Here is a 16831-nt window from a genome sequence, read left to right as displayed (position 1 = left end):
CTATGGAATGGTGCCACAGAAACATTAATTATGACAAGTTCACCAAACCAAATATGCCATTTGAAAAAAGGCAAAAAGAACGAAACCACTCAAGACAATAGGTTCTATAAACATTTATTTCGACTGGCTGCAGGAACAGCTCAAACAAGGACACCATACTGTTTAAGAACATCAGTGTATTTTGCGATCTTGCTTTCAACGTTCTTTTCTGCCTGCTTGGTGAGCTTGATCTGAATTTTCTTCTTGGAATAACGCAATTTGGCCTTTTCCTTCCTTTTCTCCTCCAGGGTGGCGGTGATGGCCTGGTACTTCCAGCCAACTTCATGGGCCAATCTTCCAAGCAGGGCAAACTAGAGAAAGAAATCAGAAAGTTGTTATGAGTGGGGCACTTTTTTTTAAAGGCCCAGAATTAAGTGCCAAAATCTACAGGGTTTCAAATATTCTGGACCTTATAGCCAAGGTAAAACAAGGAATATTTAATATCTGCAGCTTTTTGTCTCAGCTGGTAGTGCATGAAGTGGATTCATGGTCGTTAAACTCATACTTGCTGTGGAAAAACATCACTGACAAAAAGCGATTTTAAATATCATTGAAGAGACATCACAAAAACAGACAAACAAAAAACCTCACCTTGCGTGTGGGCTTCAGACGCACAATCTTGAGCAGCTGGGACGACCATACGCTTTCTCTGTGAAAAAGAATTGGACATCAAAAAAAAAAAAAGCACCAATTTCTAACTCCAGAAGTAGCAAAGTCTCAGATAGTCTTGTGTATTCTCAGTTGACACTCAAACAAGGCAGTGAAAAAGCATCATTGACAGTACTAATCTGTGAAATACTAAATTGACTCAGAATAATCTACCTTGTCATAAGGAGGTGGGATGCCATCAAAGACCATCAGCCTGTCCAGAGCAGCCTGACCTCTCTTGGTTTTGTGTGGAAGCATACCTGTTCAAGAAAGTCAACATTCAATCACTCACACATCCATTGAAAGTGTGCAGCTAATCACAGATTATCTCAGTGACATTCAAACTCAGGAGTCAGATCCGTAGATTGGAATCATCAAAATGGATTCAGATTCGGGATAAATGGGTTCATCATTGTTTGAAACATAACCACTTCAAAGTATCCATGGAGAGGACCAAAAAAACCCAAAAAAAGCTCACCTCTTACTGTCCTCCAGAAGATCCTGCTGGGGGCTCTGAAGTGATATGGTCCACGGGAAGGGTTGGTGTTCATCCTCTTGCGGAGGAAGGCCAAATACTTCACTGCACAAGCACATGCCATTTAGCATCACACAATTCAATAGTTTCACATTGGTCAAAGTTAGTGTACTTAAAACCCAACATACTTATAGGTGGTCAAACTTACTTTTGTTGCGGTAGAAGTTCCCAGAGATGTTGATACCTTCACACCTCACCACCACAATTTTGTGGCCTGTAAATAAGGCACAAGAATTACTACTAAAGTGAGTTAAATAAAAAAATAAAATAAAAAATACAAAAAAAAAAGCCGTTGACTGTCATGTGCATAAAATGGGTTTCAACTGGCCATAATCTGATTCTTAAAGAGAAGTTGACCAAAAATGATTTTAGGGTAATTTGAGGGCAAGTAAAGAGTTCTTATGTGTGAACTGTTGGGTTGACGTCAGAACATAGTCATATTAACGTCAACATCCGACGTCATAGACGTACAGGGTCAGGTCTCTAGGTGTCAGTGCCCATGGGCACCAAAGAGTCTTAATCCACCACTGGCTACATATGTGTAATAAACACAGTACTTGTAAACATGCCAGTGGTAAAATCTGTGACCAGCAAACATTTCGAATACATAAGTGATTTATAAAGCATTGTGACATTAATATCCATTTATTCTTTCCTCTGATATTCATACACCCTTTTCCCTCACAAATGCCTGACAGAAAAATACAAAGTTTCTTTATTGTTTGCAACTTTCTTTTGGCTCTTACGGACCAAATGAGACATTTCTGACTTGGTTACAATACACAATGAAACACATACTTTCATATTAACATCTGAGTAAAGTACATCTATTTTAGCTGGGAAATATTTGAAATCATATGGCATGAACCCACCTGCATCGCTTCACTGCTGGAAACAAGACAGAGAATTGGCAGTTTTTTCGGTTACAGACTGACGCTTGGAGGCTCTGGCTGGGAAACTCTCAGCGCAGATCTGCCGCACAACATCTTTAGATGGAGCCTGAATCAGAAAAAGCAAAGTCTCAGATAGTCTTGTGTATTCTCAGTTGACACTCAAACAAGGCAGTGAAAAAGCATCATTGACAGTACAAATCTGTGAAATACTAAATTGACTCAGAATAATCTACCTTGTCATAAGGAGGTGGGATGCCATCAAAGACCTTCAGCCTGTCCAGAGCAGCCTGACCTCTCTTGGTTTTGTGTGGAAGCATACCTGTTCAAGAAAGTCAACAGTCAATCACTCACACATCCATTGAAAGTGTGCAGCTAATAACAGATTATCTCAGTGACATTCAAACTCAGGAGTCAGATCCGTAGATTGGAATCATCAAACTGGATTCAGATTCGGGATAAATGGGTTCATCATTGTTTGAAACATAACCACTTCAAAGTATCCATGGAAAGGACAAAAAAATTAAAAAATAAAGCTCACCTCTTACTGTCCTCCAGAAGATCCTGCTGGGGGCTCTGAAGTGATATGGTCCACAGGAAGGGTTGGTGTTCATCCTCTTGCGGAGGAAGGCCAAATACTTCACTGCACAAACACATGCCATTTAGCATCACACAATTCAATAGTTTCACATTGGTCAAAGTCAGTGTACTTAAAACCCAACATACTTATAGGTGGTGTATATGGACCAAATGAGCCATTTCTGACTTGGTTTCAAAAAACAATGAAACATACTTTCACATTAACATCTGAGTAAAATACATCTGGTATTCTAGCTGGGAAATATTTGAAATCATATGGCATGAACCTACCTGCATCACTTCACTGCTGGAAACAGACAGAGAGTTGGCAGTTTTTTCGATTACAGACTGACGCTTGGAGACTCTGGCTGAGAAACTCTCAGCGCAGATCTGCCGCACAACATCTTTAGACGGAGCCTGAATCAGAAAGAAATAGTGGCAGAATGAACAGCTACTCAACAGAAATTGACAAACTGCATATGAATGAGTGACTGATCGTACCTTTAACAGCAGTTGCAAAGCAGTGAGCAGTTGAACAACTTGAGGGTGAGTGAATGACCATTAATTGTTGGGTGAACCATCCCTTTCAGAACAAGCCCATTCACAATAGGAATTACGTATATAACATGTCCAGTAAACAAAGGAATAGTTTACTTAAAAATAAAAATTCTCATTTACTCACCCTCATGTTGTTTCAAACCTGTATGAATTTGAAGAAATGGGGTACATCAAATATCTAGTTACCAACGTTCTTCAAAATAGCTTTGTGTTCAGAAGACAAATTCATGCAGGTTTGAAACATGAGGGTGAGTAAATGACAATTTTTAAGTGAAATATTCCTTAGTTGATTAACAGCTTGCTGAGTGTGCTTTTAGAAGCATAGCGTTTTAAAGAGTCTCCAATGAGCCGTTTTTGTAGACTGAAACAGTTGTCAATATAATTAACCAGTTGTAAAAATACACTTGTTTAACTCAAGTATCCTCTAAGGCAGTGGTTCTCAAACCTGTCCTGGAGGACTCCCAACACTGGTCGTTTTCTTTGTCTCCCTAATCAAACACACCTGATTCAACTCATCAGCTCATTATGAGTTGAATCACGTGTGTTTGATTTTAGGGAGACAAAGAAAATGTGCAGTGTTGGAGGTTCTCCAGGACAGGTTTGGGAACCACTGCTCTAAGGAATGGTGCCACAGAAACATTAAATTATGACAGTTTACCAAACCAAATATACCATTTGAAAAAAGGCAAAAAGAACGAACCCACTCAAGACAATCGTTCTATAAACATTTATTTCGACTGGCTGCAGGAACAGCTTAAACAAGGACACCATACTGTTTAAGAACATTGGTGTATTTTGCGATCTTGCTTTCAACGTTCTTTTCTGCCTGCTTGGTGAGCTTGATCTGAATTTTCTTCTTGGAATAACGCAGTTTGGCCTTTTCCTTCCTTTTCTCCTCCAGGGTGGCGGTGATGGCCTGGTACTTCCAGCCAACTTCATGGGCCAATCTTCCAAGCAGGGCAAACTAGAGAAAGAAATCAGAAAGTTGTTATGAGTGGGGCACTTTTTTTTTTTTCAAGGCCCAGAATTAAGTGCCAAAATCTACAGGGTTTCAAATATTCTGGACCTTATAGCCAAGGTAAAACAAGGAATATTTAATATCTGCAGCTTTTTGTCTCAGCTGGTAGTGCATGAAGTGGATTCATGGTCGTTAAACTCATACTTGCTGTGGAAAAACATCACTGACAAAAAGTGATTTTAAATATCATTGGAGACATCACAAAAACAAAAAACCTCACCTTGCGTGTGGGCTTCAGACGCACAATCTTGAGAGCAGCTGGGACGACCATACGCTTTCTCTGTGAAAAAGAATTGGACATCAAAAAAAGAAAAATGCCAATTTCTAACTCCAGAAGAAGCAAAGTCTCAGATAGTCTTGTGTATTCTCAGTTGACACTCAAACAAGGCAGTGAAAAAGCATCATTGACAGTACTAATCTGTGAAATACTAAATTGACTCAGAATAATCTACCTTGTCATAAGGAGGTGGGATGCCATCAAAGACCTTCAGCCTGTCCAGAGCAGCCTGACCTCTCTTGGTTTTGTGTGGAAGCATACCTGTTCAAGAAAGTCAACATTCAATCACTCACACATCCATTGAAAGTGTGCAGCTAATCACAGATTATCTCAGTGACATTCAAACTCAGGAGTCAGATCCGTAGATTGGAATCATCAAAATGGATTCAGATTCGGGATAAATGGGTTCATCATTGTTTGAAACATAACCACTTCAAAGTATCCATGGAGAGGACAAAAAAAATAAAAATAAAGCTCACCTCTTACTGTCCTCCAGAAGATCCTGCTGGGGGCTCTGAAGTGATATGGTCCACGGGAAGGGTTGGTGTTCATCCTCTTGCGGAGGAAGGCCAAATACTTCACTGCACAAACACATGCCATTTAGCATCACACAATTCAATAGTTTCACATTGGTCAAAGTCAGTGTACTTAAAACCCAACATACTTATAGGTGGTCAAACTTACGTTTGTTGCGGTAGAAGTTCCCAGAGATGTTGATACCTTCACACCTCACCACCACAATTTTGTGGCCTGTAAACAAAGCACAAGAATTACTACTAAAATTATCAGTTAAGAAGATAAAAAATAAACTGCCATTGGTTAACATCTGTTGAAACCCATTTTATGCATGACAGTCTGGTCACAATATGATTCTTAAAAGAGAAGTTAAGGTAATTTGAGGGCAAATAAACAGTTCTTATGTGTGAACTGGCTCTTCAAAAAAAAAGAAAAAATGATCTTTGTCCAATAACTATAAATACACTCAGTAACTGTTATGCATGATTGGTAAATTTATATGCATAGTGTATAAGGACACCTTAAAGCGTAGCCTAAAAAATGAAATAAAACCGTATAAATTCTTTAGTATAAACATACCCAGCAACACTTGCTTGGCCACAATTGCGGCGAGACGACCGAGTAGATGGCCTCTGCCATCAAGGATCAGAACCTGTGAAGAAGTGAAACCAGGTGTTTTATTAGTATGGAATTGACGAATAATTGTATATGCTTCTATCAAATCATAGCTTTTTGTCTCAGATGGTAGTGCACGTAAAGTATTCTCATGGTCGTTAAACTCGAATACTTAATTGTGGTTGCGAGCTAATCATCGACAAAAAGCACATCTGACGTTAGCCATGTGTTACCTAGCAAATTAATACACCATCAATAGCTTTTCTATACATTTAATCATAATAATACTATTCAAGTCGTGATCTTTGCAAAGAAGCAATGCCAAAACCATTCGCGCCGCTTGCAGTAAAACGTATTTCAATTAATAAGCGTTGAAATAAACGCTTCGAGACCGGTCCAATCGTCAATTACATACTCTCAAAACATCCTGAAATAGAAGTAGCTAATTTATAGAGTACCTGAACATTGACAGCAACGCTAGTCCGGTTTTTACTGCACCACGAGTGTTACGACCACTACAGGCCTGTAACTTCCAGCAAGACATGATGCGTGGTTAAATTTCTCTCCCAAAAATAGTAGTTCTACCGCTTAAAACGGAACCCAAATAACGCAAACAGCGGCAGGTGACGTTACCTACACATTAGCCCCCAAATATCACATTCCCTCGCTGAGGAAAATCAAGATATTTAATGTAAATCGCACCACCCGAACGCACCTTATTGAACCGGTCCGCCATGATGTGGGAAAAGAAAGACACGAGGGGCCGCCCGATGTAAAAGACAGGGGCATGGGCGGGGCTTTACGCATCATCGGAAATGACGTGTCAGACTCTCTGTCGCTCGCTGTTCTTCAGAGGACGTTTGTAATCTGATTATTTATTTCTGCTGCCATCAACTGGAGCGCAAATGAGCTACAAGGGCTCTAAATTTACAAAATCAAATAAATGATTTTATGTTGTCTTGAAAAGCTTTTAAAGCAGTAAAGCAACCTGTTCCTGAAGGCCCAACAATACAGCCTAAATAAACACACCTGATTGGCTCATTAGTGTCAAAACCTGAAATGGGTTGGTCAGATAATAAAAGTATCTAAAATGCATGTAATTTCATTAGGTACAATTTTCTCCGACTAACTGAAACTGTTATAATTTACAGATGAATATTGATGCTCAAATCAATTGCTATCTTTGTGCACCAAGCATATAATTTATACCAAGACAACTTCATTTTTTAGACATGTTTATTGACAAGAGGAGAAACTGTACTGATTTAATACATTATATTATTTCAGTGTTTCAATCATACATGTATTATAATATGCTTTCATCATACGTGAGGGCAGAGTTAACACAGTTGACTTCTTAAAGTAAAGGATCCACAATTATTTAGTGAAGTTTAAAACATTCTGTGTGGGGCATTTGTTGATGAAATGTAATGTCTTGGTTCGCCAGTCTCAGTCATCATGTTTAAGTTTTCTGATTTTGCCCTCATGGCGACTGATCTCCTGTTGTAATCTCTCAATTTCCTTCTTGTGGTGGTCAATCTCATCCTGGTGGTGTCTTCTCAGAGCAGCTAATTGTTCTTGCTCTTTTCTCCTGTGAAAGTGATAGAGAGGAAGAATAAGACATGACATTACTTTTTGGGTGGCTTCAAATGGGTGAATAGCTTAAATAAATCCTTCTCAAGTAAAACAGTGCAATGAAAGACTGTGCAAGTTTTACAATGGCACATGGCAGACTCAAATATTGAGAGGGCTGATCTTGCTGATACCCATGTAAGCAATAGAGATCTAGTGTGAAAGATGAAGTTCACAATGAGATCAAGAAAAACCACTCACTTGAAGTACATCTCCTCCTCAGCGGCCTGTTTCTTGCCGAACGCACCTCCTGCCTCCCTCACCGCACCTCCACCACCACCTCCTTTCCCAGCACCTTTACCCAGTTCTCCTAGCTTTATCAGGGGGAGAGACAGGCACAGATTGCACAAGACAGAATTGTTTATTTATTACCCTACCAGTAATTAGTAACAACTCCATGGATTGTCAAGCACAATATACAACGGCCAATATGCAAAGTAATTTTATATTATGAATGTATGCGTGTGTGTGTGTGTGTGTGTGTGTGTGTGTGTGTGTGTGTGTGTGTGTGTGTGTGTGTGTGTGTGTGTGTGTGTGTGTGTGTGTGTGTGTGTGTGTGTGTGTGTGTGTGTGTGTGTGTGTGTGTGTGTGTGTATATATATATATATATATATATATATATATATATATATATATATATATATATATATATATATATATATATATATATATATATATATGTATGTGTGTATACACACACACGCACACTTATATATACACATACATATATATATACACACACACACACACCTGAACATATGAATACACTGTTCTGCTCCAGGAGTTTGAGTAGAAAGCAAATAATGTAGACGTATCCAGAATGTAAACAAAAGGGTCATACCACAAGGGCAACCTGAAAGCGCTCGTTGTATAATTACGTAAAAAAGTCCTGTGTTGACACATTTTACCAACGTTATAACATAGGGTTAGGGCCACGCATGTAATACGCATTTATTCAGCAAACAATTGACGAAATAAATGGCAACAAACTGACAGTGCGTGCTGAACAGGCTTTGAAATACTGTGAAATCCTTTTTTTCCCAGGCTACGGTTTTTTATATCTACCTGGTCAGACGACATCCTGATCTGTGTGGCCAAACACTTCCTTATATTAGAGTTTAGAAACCTCGCCATTTTCTCTTCATGTGCTCATGCATTCATGCACTGACAAGAACGTGCGCTTCTGTCTTATGTAGACTCAAAACAGGAACGTACCATTGTCATAGAAAAATAGGTGAGCTCTACTTACTTACAATCGCTGTTATCCACGGGTAATTTAGAACGTGAGTTTGTTCTATTATTGAAAATATAGATAATACGAAAAAACAACCAGAGAACTTATTGGGATGTTTTTTTTTTTTTTTTTTTTTTTTTTTTTTTTTTATGAAACAATGGTACAGTCGACAACCGTGGATCACATGCTGTATCTATGTATAGTATACATTATGTATCTATCTATGAATATAAATAAAGAGCAAATACATATTCTTACAAACTACAAACAAATCTATGGCTATTTCCGAAATTGCCCCCTATACCCTTAAATAGAGCACTATTTTAAATGGGAAGGACAGCCATTTGTTGTGGCGTCCGAAACCATAGCTGAGTATAGAAGCTAAGTCCTTTGACCATAGTCCAAATACCCACACTTACGGTCTTTGGCGCTAGCGTTAAAGTGGGCGTGAAGACCGCAAGTGTGTGTAGAACTTTTTATTTACCCGATGGGACAAACAAACATTATGCCTCGGTTTCACAGAGAGGTCTTAGATTAAGCCAAGATTAGGCCCTATAGCTAAATCAGGGCATTTAAGTAGTAGGCCATATTTAGAAAAAAAAACTTTGATGGTGTGGATTCTTGAGACAAAACAATGGCGCTGGCATATTTTAATATATGTCAGTGCAAGTTGGTTTAGGTTAAAACAGCTCAAACATGCATTATAGTCTGGGATTAAGGACTAGCCATGGGTTTATGTTTTACTACCAAATTATATGTTGTATCTAATTAATTTAATTTACAGTGTAATGTTTCCCTTGACATCTCGCAATTTTGGAGCATGTGAATTCCTGAACATTCACAAAAACATTAAATAGATACATAAAATAAGATTATACCAAAGGTGTTGTGATCTTTTTTTTTATTTTTTATTCATAGTGATGCAAAAGTTCATCTTTCCAGTCTATTCAGTCAGTCATTCCAGATATCAAAGACATATTCCTTGGGGATAAGTATGAACCCACAGGCATTTTACTCTAAGGATGTTACTGTTTAGGGCTAATTTTCAATAGGTAGGCATTTCATGGACTCTTTAAGCCATTAACATGCCAGTCACAGTAAAAGCCTTAAGAGTCCAACATTTTGACATTAAATTTAACAGCCATGTGTATTCCTAATCTTAAAACTCATAAGAATCCATACAAATGCAGTTCCAAGCCACCAGCAAAACTGATACAATTCAGGGATTAAATTGAGCAAATGAGGAAAAAAGATGTGACAGCATCAAGTTTCTACACATTCTCATAGTAACATCTTGCACACTCAGGCACAGAGAGAAAAATAACTAAATAATTAAACAAGATTTCTAACCACTCATTAAATATTTTTAAAGTCACCTTTGCCCTTGTACGCTGCTCTTATTTCACAAAAAATTATTCACTTACACAAACGCTCAAACCCTTTTTTGGTTATAAAAGTAAAACAAAACACAAAATTATTTCAAAAGGTTGCCAAAAGAACTAAAATTGGAATAGACATTTTAGTAGGCCTTAATGAGCCATACAAGTTAAGAATAGCGGCCTCACATAACATCTGTCATTTGAACCATGTGCTTTATTATACCCCAATACCCCTCTGAAATGTTTTAACCTCCTCTCTCACAGTCCAAGTGGATTACACTAAATCAAAGTGGAAATGCATGGTTCTAAAGAACAGGAGGGGCAATTCACAGCTAAAATGTACAATCGAATTAAAACTATCAAAATCATATCAAGAACAATTGCAAAATGCAAACAGAATGCACAAACTTAACATCTTGTACACCGAATTGTCTGAGGCCATCTGAAAACAATTTAGACTTCCTTCCAGGGTGATAAACAAATGACAAAACCCAAACACTTAGAAAGAGGAATAGAAATAAAAGATAGGGAAGGAGAGAGAAATAGGCATTGATATCAGAGGGCCAACAGCGGCTGACGGAGACCCCTTCTCGGGGGAGCGAGTGGTGAACGTTGCCCCCCCTTGCTAAGCTGTCAGTCTTGCTTGGGCCCAGTGAGGGCTCTGAGCCGCTCTAGCAGGGGAGGATGGGAGTAATGCCACATAGAGAAAAGCCAATCTGCTACAGGAAAGCCCAGGTTGTCTTTATTGAGCTTGATGAGAGCGGAGTACAGCTCAGACGATCGGCCCATACTGCGCGCAAATGCATCTGCCTGAAACTCGAACCTTCGGCTCAACACTGTCAGACAGAACGACAGCAACTGCAGAAGGAAAAAAAGAAGGTGAACATGGATCAGATGTATTTGCTTATTCAGAAAATTAGCATTCCTGCATCCGAAATCGCATACTCTTGAGTGGGTACTTATTTTGAATAAGTAATTACTTGAATTACTTTATGACTGATAAAAATTTAAGTTCTGTCTATATAGTATGAGGGTGTGTAGGGAAGTATGTGATATCGGATGCAGCCCATGTCTTTTACAAATGTATTATAATGTCCTGCATGGATCATAATTTCTAATCAAAAATGTTCGCACGCAGGTTAACAAATGAGCCCGCATATATTTTTCAGAGAAAGGAAGGGGCAAGAAAAAAAAAGTAAGATGCGTTACCTCATTGTAAGGTGAGAAGATAAACTGAAAGATGATCATCAGCCCGATAAGAGTCGGTTGGGTGTCATGAAAACCAAATGCCATGAAGAGCTCTTTTTGACCAATCAGCACAGCAAAGAGGAAGAAACACAGGAAGGAGTTCATCTGTAAAGAAACATGGAGACATTAACATCATAAAATGATGGTCCTCTTTTCATATGCTCTTAAAAAGACAGGAAATCAACACTAAAAAAAGAGTTTTCGGAGAAACTGACATTGCAGAATTCAAGAATGTGCAGTGACAATAACAACTGATATAGTAGCTGTGAGAAATACCACAAGACAAGAATGCATTTCCTTTGTGAAGACTATTAATTGACAGCTAAAGTTAAAAAAAAAAACAGCCACACAGACAGCAACTCACCTGGCTGATGACAATGTTCTTGACTGTGTGGCCTAGTTTCCAATGTCCCAGTTCATGTCCAAGAACGGCCAGAACCTCTGGGTTACTGCAGCCCTGTTTCTTGTTCTAAATAGAGAGAAGAAAAAAAAAAAAAAACATTGTGAAACATTGAAAATAAATGGCTACAAAATGCAGTGTAAGAGACACATGGAAATGATGCAGTACCCACTTTTTGTAATATTGTTATGGCCTGCTATTTTTTTTTTCATGCACTATTAATCAAAAGTTTAGGGTCTGTAAGATTTTTTTCATGTCTTTTTCTTATGCTCAACAAAACTGCATTTATTTGATTAAAAATACAGTAAAAACTAATATTATGAAAACTTATTACAATTTAAAACTGTGATGATAGCCATTACTCCAGTCTTCAGTGTCCCATCATCCTTCAGAATCAGTATAATTATCAGTATAAAACAGTTGTGCTGCAGTGATTAATATTTTTGTGGAAACTGCTAAAAAAAAACAACTTAGGAACAGCATTTTATTTTTTTAAATTCTTTTTCAACATAAATATTTTTACTTTCACTTTTGATCAATTTAATGTGCTCTTGCTGAATAAAAGTGTGCAATTTAATGTGCTCATACTGACCCCAAACCTTTGAACGATAGTGAATGTGCAAATGCAATACAGTAGGGATGCACCGAAATGAAAATTTGGGGTTGAAACAGAAAATTCAGAATGCACTTGGCCGAAAACTGAAAATGAATAATAAATGAATAATCAAATAATTAATCAAACTTTTTAAATAATCAATACTCAAAGAGCTAAAACTGAGTTGTAAAATTGCACATAAGTTTTTATATCAACTTTTTATTAACAGAATTGTTTTTACTATATAAATAATTTTAAATATAAACATTTAGACAACAATAAATAATGAAGACATCACTAACCAAACAGGTTAAAGGGTTACTTCACCCAAAAAATGTTATTCTGCGTCTGAAAGCTTCGGAGACTGATACGGAAGAGAAGAAATTGTGGAATAAATTCATTATTTATTTTTGCGCACAAAAAGTATTCTTGTCGCTTCATAACATTAAGGATGAACCAATCGTCACATTTAAGCTCTCGGATTTCATAAAAAATATCTTAATTTGTGTTCCGAAGATGAACGAAGGTCTTGAGGGTTTGGAATAACATGAGGGTAAGTAATTCATGAGAGAATTTTCATTTTTGGGTGAACTAACCCTTTAAGTAAAAATATAATGATTATGTAATACAGTGCATATATTTAGCAAAATGCTCATCTCTAGTTATTTTTATGAGTTAATAGACATTGAATAGTTTTCTTGACGTAATGTAGCGTGACATTGTATTGTCTACAAGTTGTTTTACTGGCGCCTTTCCCAGTTGAAACTCTGATTGAGCGATTAAATGAGACAGGATTCATTGCGTCAAGTTGTAATGTATCTTTCAACATACCTTCTGTTGTTCTGTTCACCCATGTTTATTTCGTGCTATAACTGACTATTAGTAAAGAGGAGATGAGATGATTGGTTCATGTGCGCTAGAACCGTGCTGTCGCTTGAACTGAGGCGGCTACATTGATCTCTCACGCCGTATTAAAAAGCGCCAAATTTCGGTAGCCGGAATTTCGGTGCATCCCTACAATATAGCATTTTATCACATTTGTTATTGTTTTGGCCCTGACCCTCTGACCTTTGGTTTGGATTTGCTTTCATTGGCCACCGCCTCGTTCTCCTCTACTGTTCCTGGCTCTTTCTCTCCAGATTTATTTAAAGGGGAGTAGTCCTCCAGAAGAGTGTCAAATAGCACAATGCGCTTATTTTTGAAGAAACCATAGAAGTAGGCATTACTGTGGGACGATCTCTTTGAACCTAGAAAAGAGTGAACAGAAATATTAGGAGAAGGAAGAAAAGAGGGAAAGATATCAAGACTGAGGCAATTATAGTTCTATAGAAAGTAACAAACATTAAAAGAGGATTATAGTTTGCTGTACCTTCCACTACATAGACCTTGGTGAGGGGGAAGTAGATAGATTTTGCCATGCTCTCAATCTCACTCTTCAGCTCTCCATCTGGCAGCGGAGTGAACTTATCAAACAGAGGGGCGATGTAGTCTGCGTAGATAGTCACCAGAATCTGTAGACCAAAGAAGAAGGGACAGTTCAGTTCACTTTTTGTTTATCATCACAGACAACACGTGCAGCAGAAGCACGGAAAACTGACCAGTGAGACGATGAGTGTGAAGAGCCAGGCGTAGATGAAGAAGTAATCCCCACCAATCTTGATGATGTAGAGGAGTAATGATGTCACTGGCAACAAAATACACTGAGTCACAGCAAACTTCTTGAGAGCGTCTTTCAGGAAGAAACCCAGCGTCTATAAGCAAGGGACAAATGACAGAGATTTCAGTACATTTCCTCATCAGTTTTATTCCTGCTATAACAGAAAGATAGATGTGATCTAGACTTTATCTACCTGCTGGTTGAATCCATGCTTCTCCTCAATAACAAAAGTGTTATAGAGGCTCCAGGGAAGGCCAGTGAAAGCACTAAAGAGTGTCGCTAACATCAGGAACGCCAAAGAATGGGAGATCTGAAGGTACGAAGACCATTTGAGATGTTCAGAATAGCATATTAGTATAAAAACTCTTAATATTTCAGCAGTATATAGTATGTACAGTATACAATATATTTTTTATTCATGTATTAATGTGATTAGACTACTAAAAGCAAGATATTCATTTTCACATAAAATGTCATTAAAATGGAAAACAACCTTAGTTTTCAAGATGTTAATGTCCCCCTATTATGCTATTTTAAAGGTTGTTATTTTGTTTTGGAGGTCTCCTACAATATGTTTACATGCATCCAAGTTTTAAAAAACACTTTTATTTTCTAACCCTAACCAAACTACTGTTCGTGGGGAAGGTTTGTTTGTTTTTATTGCCATACCAGCAACTATGGCTATTTTCATGACAAGATCAATGTACACTACCGTTCAAAAGTTTTAAAGATTTTTAAAAGGTGTATTTTGCTTACTAAGGTTGCATTTATTTGATCCAAATACAGCAAAACGAGTAATATTGCGAAATATTATTTTAATATATTTTAAAATGCAATTTATTCCTGTGATGGCAAGGCTACATTTTCAGCATCATTACTCCAGTCTTCAGTGTCACATGATCCTTCAGAAATTATTATATTCTGCTTTGCTGCTCAAGAAACATTTATTATTACTATTATTATTATGTTAAACAGTTATTATGTTAAACAGTTAAACAGTTGTATAATTTTTTTTAAGGATTTGATGAATAGAACGTTCAAAGGAACAGCATGCATCTGAAATAGAAAGCTTTTGAAACAATATACAATACCATTCAATTTTTTTTTTTTTTTTTTTTTTTTTTTCATTTAAAAGTTTAAATTATTACTTTTATTCAGCAAGAATGCATTAAATCGATCAAAAGTGACAGTAAAGACATTTATAACCTACCTCGTACTCTGGACCTAAACCAAAACGAGCTGTGAGATTCCCTGACACTTTCCAAAGGAATGGAATTCCTCCCAGGAGCAGTATCAGCTACAAAATAAAACAAGACAAAAAAAAGATTAAACATGCTCAGAGGAAGAGACAGATGAAAGTAAAAACAGAGGAAAAAAACATATTAATTTAAGATTTGCAGTCCATGCTTATTCAGAATGAATCCACAAAGTGCATGATTTTCCTCCCAGAAAACTCATGAGAAACTTGTAATAGAAAGTTGTCTGAACATAAAACAGTGCATTATATGAAAAAGACAGCATCATACTTTATTTAAAAAAAAAAAAAAAAATCAACAAAATGAATACATAATCACCCCACCACTTAGGAGGCAGTTTTAAATCTTTGAAACTGACAAAAATCTCTTTGGATGTGGTTTTAAGCTCACCGTGCCCTCTGCCTCAGAGTACAGTCCAGACCAGAAGCCAAAGTTGCTCTTGTCCAGCTGATAGAGGCGAGATTTTTCAAAGGTCTCTGAATCCATTATCTTGCCCAGCTCAGTGGGCACATGCATTGTTGTCCTGTAGATCTTCCTCTGTGAAAGGTCAAACGTGTCTGGGTGTTTATACAGGGTTTAGCGTTTCAGTACATCAAATTGCATTTGAACAAAACTCTAAAAGGGAAGAATTTGGATTTTAATAACCAAAATATGCAAATTAGAATAGAAATTCATACATGCATAAAGTGACTGACATTAAATGCTTTCCACAAACATAACAAAGCAATGAGCATTATGCTCACCTGTCTATAGGCGAGGTAGGCCTCCCAAATATACACCGTCCATGAGAAGACCAGGACAGCGTAAAATATTTTTTCTTCAACTGGTAATGCAAGAATTTCCTGCAGCATTATTCCGGCTTGGTAGTTATTAGTTGTTACCGTTAATTAGCTCGGGCTATCCAGTAATTCAGGAGTCTGCTGCCTTTTCATTCAAGGCAACAGATAATCTTCGTACCTGTTCCGACCCAATACGAGACTTGAACCTTACGAGAATGTGTATGTGCTATGTCCATATATTAGAGAAACTACATGCAGAGATGCACAAATAACGATAACTCATGCTATATCACTTCCTTTTCCATTCATGTGAAAATAGGGTGTAACTAGAAACTGTGTTCGACCGGACACCAGAGCAGAACAAAATGGGTTCCTGAACCATTTTTATTTGTAATTGTATGATAGTTTGGTAAATTAAAATGTACGATTTATGAAGGTTCTGTGATAAACTGGATTCATGTATAAAAACGACTGATTAATCAGATATTGTGTAACGTTATATTAGTCTTTAGTTAAGGTTCCACTGCAGTCAAAATGATGCGAGCAAAAGTCTTCAGCATTACATTCAAATATTATTAAAGTAGTCACAATGCTTACATTAGTCAAACACTTGCGAAACATAAATGTATATGGGTGTGTTTCTTCAACTTTGGGCACCTTTATGCACCAGGTGCTTTTTTTGTTGTTGTTGTTGTTGTTTTATATTGTACCTTTACCAGAAAGAACAAACTTATCCCGTTTTTAAAAGTTAGTGTGTGGCGAGCAACCGTGTCAATGAAGCATGCAGGCTTGCGTTGAAAGGATACGGGACAGTTGAAGAAAACAAATCAATGCAGATATCACTTATGAATAGTTTCCTTTTCACAATTGCATGAGTACAGACAGAGAGAGAGAGAGAGAGAGAGAGAGAGAGAGAGAGAGAGAGAGAGAGAGAGAGAGAGAGAGAGAGAGAGAGAGAGAGAGAGAGAGAGAGAGA

General features: G+C 37.5%; 4 protein-coding genes across 4 annotated transcripts; all 4 read right to left on the bottom strand.

Moving 5' to 3' along the window:
• Positions 1-104: 104 nt before the first annotated feature.
• Positions 105-3829, bottom strand: LOC307147796 (large ribosomal subunit protein uL13-like). Its single transcript, XM_079852778.1, is given in 10 exon segments — positions 105-350; positions 631-664; positions 666-688; positions 862-947; positions 1166-1267; positions 1371-1436; positions 2095-2221; positions 2349-2434; positions 2654-2755; positions 2983-3829. Coding segments are annotated over 6 exon segments (456 nt in total). The 5' UTR covers positions 1372-1436; positions 2095-2221; positions 2349-2434; positions 2654-2755; positions 2983-3829; the 3' UTR covers positions 105-140.
• Positions 3830-3961: 132 nt separating this feature from the next.
• Positions 3962-6497, bottom strand: LOC307147794 (large ribosomal subunit protein uL13). The gene is made up of 7 exons (XM_079852776.1): positions 6391-6497; positions 5640-5712; positions 5229-5294; positions 5024-5125; positions 4720-4805; positions 4488-4547; positions 3962-4213 (listed from the first exon to the last, which is right to left on the bottom strand). The coding sequence occupies exons 1-7, from the start codon at positions 6409-6411 to the stop codon at positions 4004-4006; spliced, it is 618 nt and encodes a 205-aa protein (XP_079708902.1). The 5' UTR covers positions 6412-6497; the 3' UTR covers positions 3962-4003.
• A 616-nt stretch (positions 6498-7113) lies between these two features.
• Positions 7114-8518, bottom strand: atp5if1b (ATP synthase inhibitory factor subunit 1b). Its single transcript, XM_079853685.1, has 3 exons — positions 8373-8518; positions 7509-7621; positions 7114-7266 (listed from the first exon to the last, which is right to left on the bottom strand). Exons 1-3 carry the CDS (start codon positions 8439-8441, stop codon positions 7125-7127), a joined length of 324 nt encoding a protein of 107 aa, XP_079709811.1. The 5' UTR covers positions 8442-8518; the 3' UTR covers positions 7114-7124.
• A 1182-nt stretch (positions 8519-9700) lies between these two features.
• Positions 9701-16207, bottom strand: zmpste24 (zinc metallopeptidase, STE24 homolog). The gene is made up of 10 exons (XM_079852449.1): positions 15820-16207; positions 15467-15613; positions 15031-15117; positions 14014-14130; positions 13762-13914; positions 13533-13674; positions 13232-13410; positions 11533-11637; positions 11130-11273; positions 9701-10778 (listed from the first exon to the last, which is right to left on the bottom strand). Exons 1-10 carry the CDS (start codon positions 15925-15927, stop codon positions 10554-10556), a joined length of 1407 nt encoding a protein of 468 aa, XP_079708575.1. The 5' UTR covers positions 15928-16207; the 3' UTR covers positions 9701-10553.
• Positions 16208-16831: the final 624 nt, after the last annotated feature.

Source organism: Squalius cephalus (assembly GCF_949319135.1).
Source record: "Squalius cephalus genome assembly, chromosome: 20".
Lineage (NCBI taxonomy): Eukaryota > Metazoa > Chordata > Actinopteri > Cypriniformes > Leuciscidae > Squalius > Squalius cephalus.
This window is presented reverse-complemented; position numbering and strand designations above follow the sequence as displayed.

What these genes read in the sequence shown, in the direction of transcription:
- atp5if1b (XM_079853685.1), bottom strand. Translation starts at nt 8,441, where the DNA reads ATGGCGAGGTTTCTAAACTCTAATATAAGGAAGTGTTTGGCCACACAG. An exon ending in TCAGGATGTCGTCTGACCAG is followed by an intron (nt 7,622 to 8,372) that starts GTAGATATAAAA and finishes CCCCTGATAAAG; the next exon opens with CTAGGAGAACTGGGTAAAGG. An exon ending in GAGGAGGAGATGTACTTCAA is followed by an intron (nt 7,267 to 7,508) that starts GTGAGTGGTTTT and finishes TCACTTTCACAG; the next exon opens with GAGAAAAGAGCAAGAACAAT.
- LOC307147794 (XM_079852776.1), bottom strand. Translation starts at nt 6,411, where the DNA reads ATGGCGGACCGGTTCAATAAG. An exon ending in CTTCTGGAGGACAGTAAGAG is followed by an intron (nt 4,806 to 5,023) that starts GTGAGCTTTATT and finishes TTTCTTGAACAG; the next exon opens with GTATGCTTCCACACAAAACC. An exon ending in GTCTGAAGCCCACACGCAAG is followed by an intron (nt 4,214 to 4,487) that starts GTGAGGTTTTTT and finishes TTCTTTCTCTAG; the next exon opens with TTTGCCCTGCTTGGAAGATT.
- zmpste24 (XM_079852449.1), bottom strand. Translation starts at nt 15,927, where the DNA reads ATGCTGCAGGAAATTCTTGCATTACCAGTTGAAGAAAAAATATTTTAC. An exon ending in CCTACCTCGCCTATAGACAG is followed by an intron (nt 15,614 to 15,819) that starts GTGAGCATAATG and finishes GACCTTTCACAG; the next exon opens with AGGAAGATCTACAGGACAAC. An exon ending in TCACACTCATCGTCTCACTG is followed by an intron (nt 13,675 to 13,761) that starts GTCAGTTTTCCG and finishes TTTGGTCTACAG; the next exon opens with ATTCTGGTGACTATCTACGC.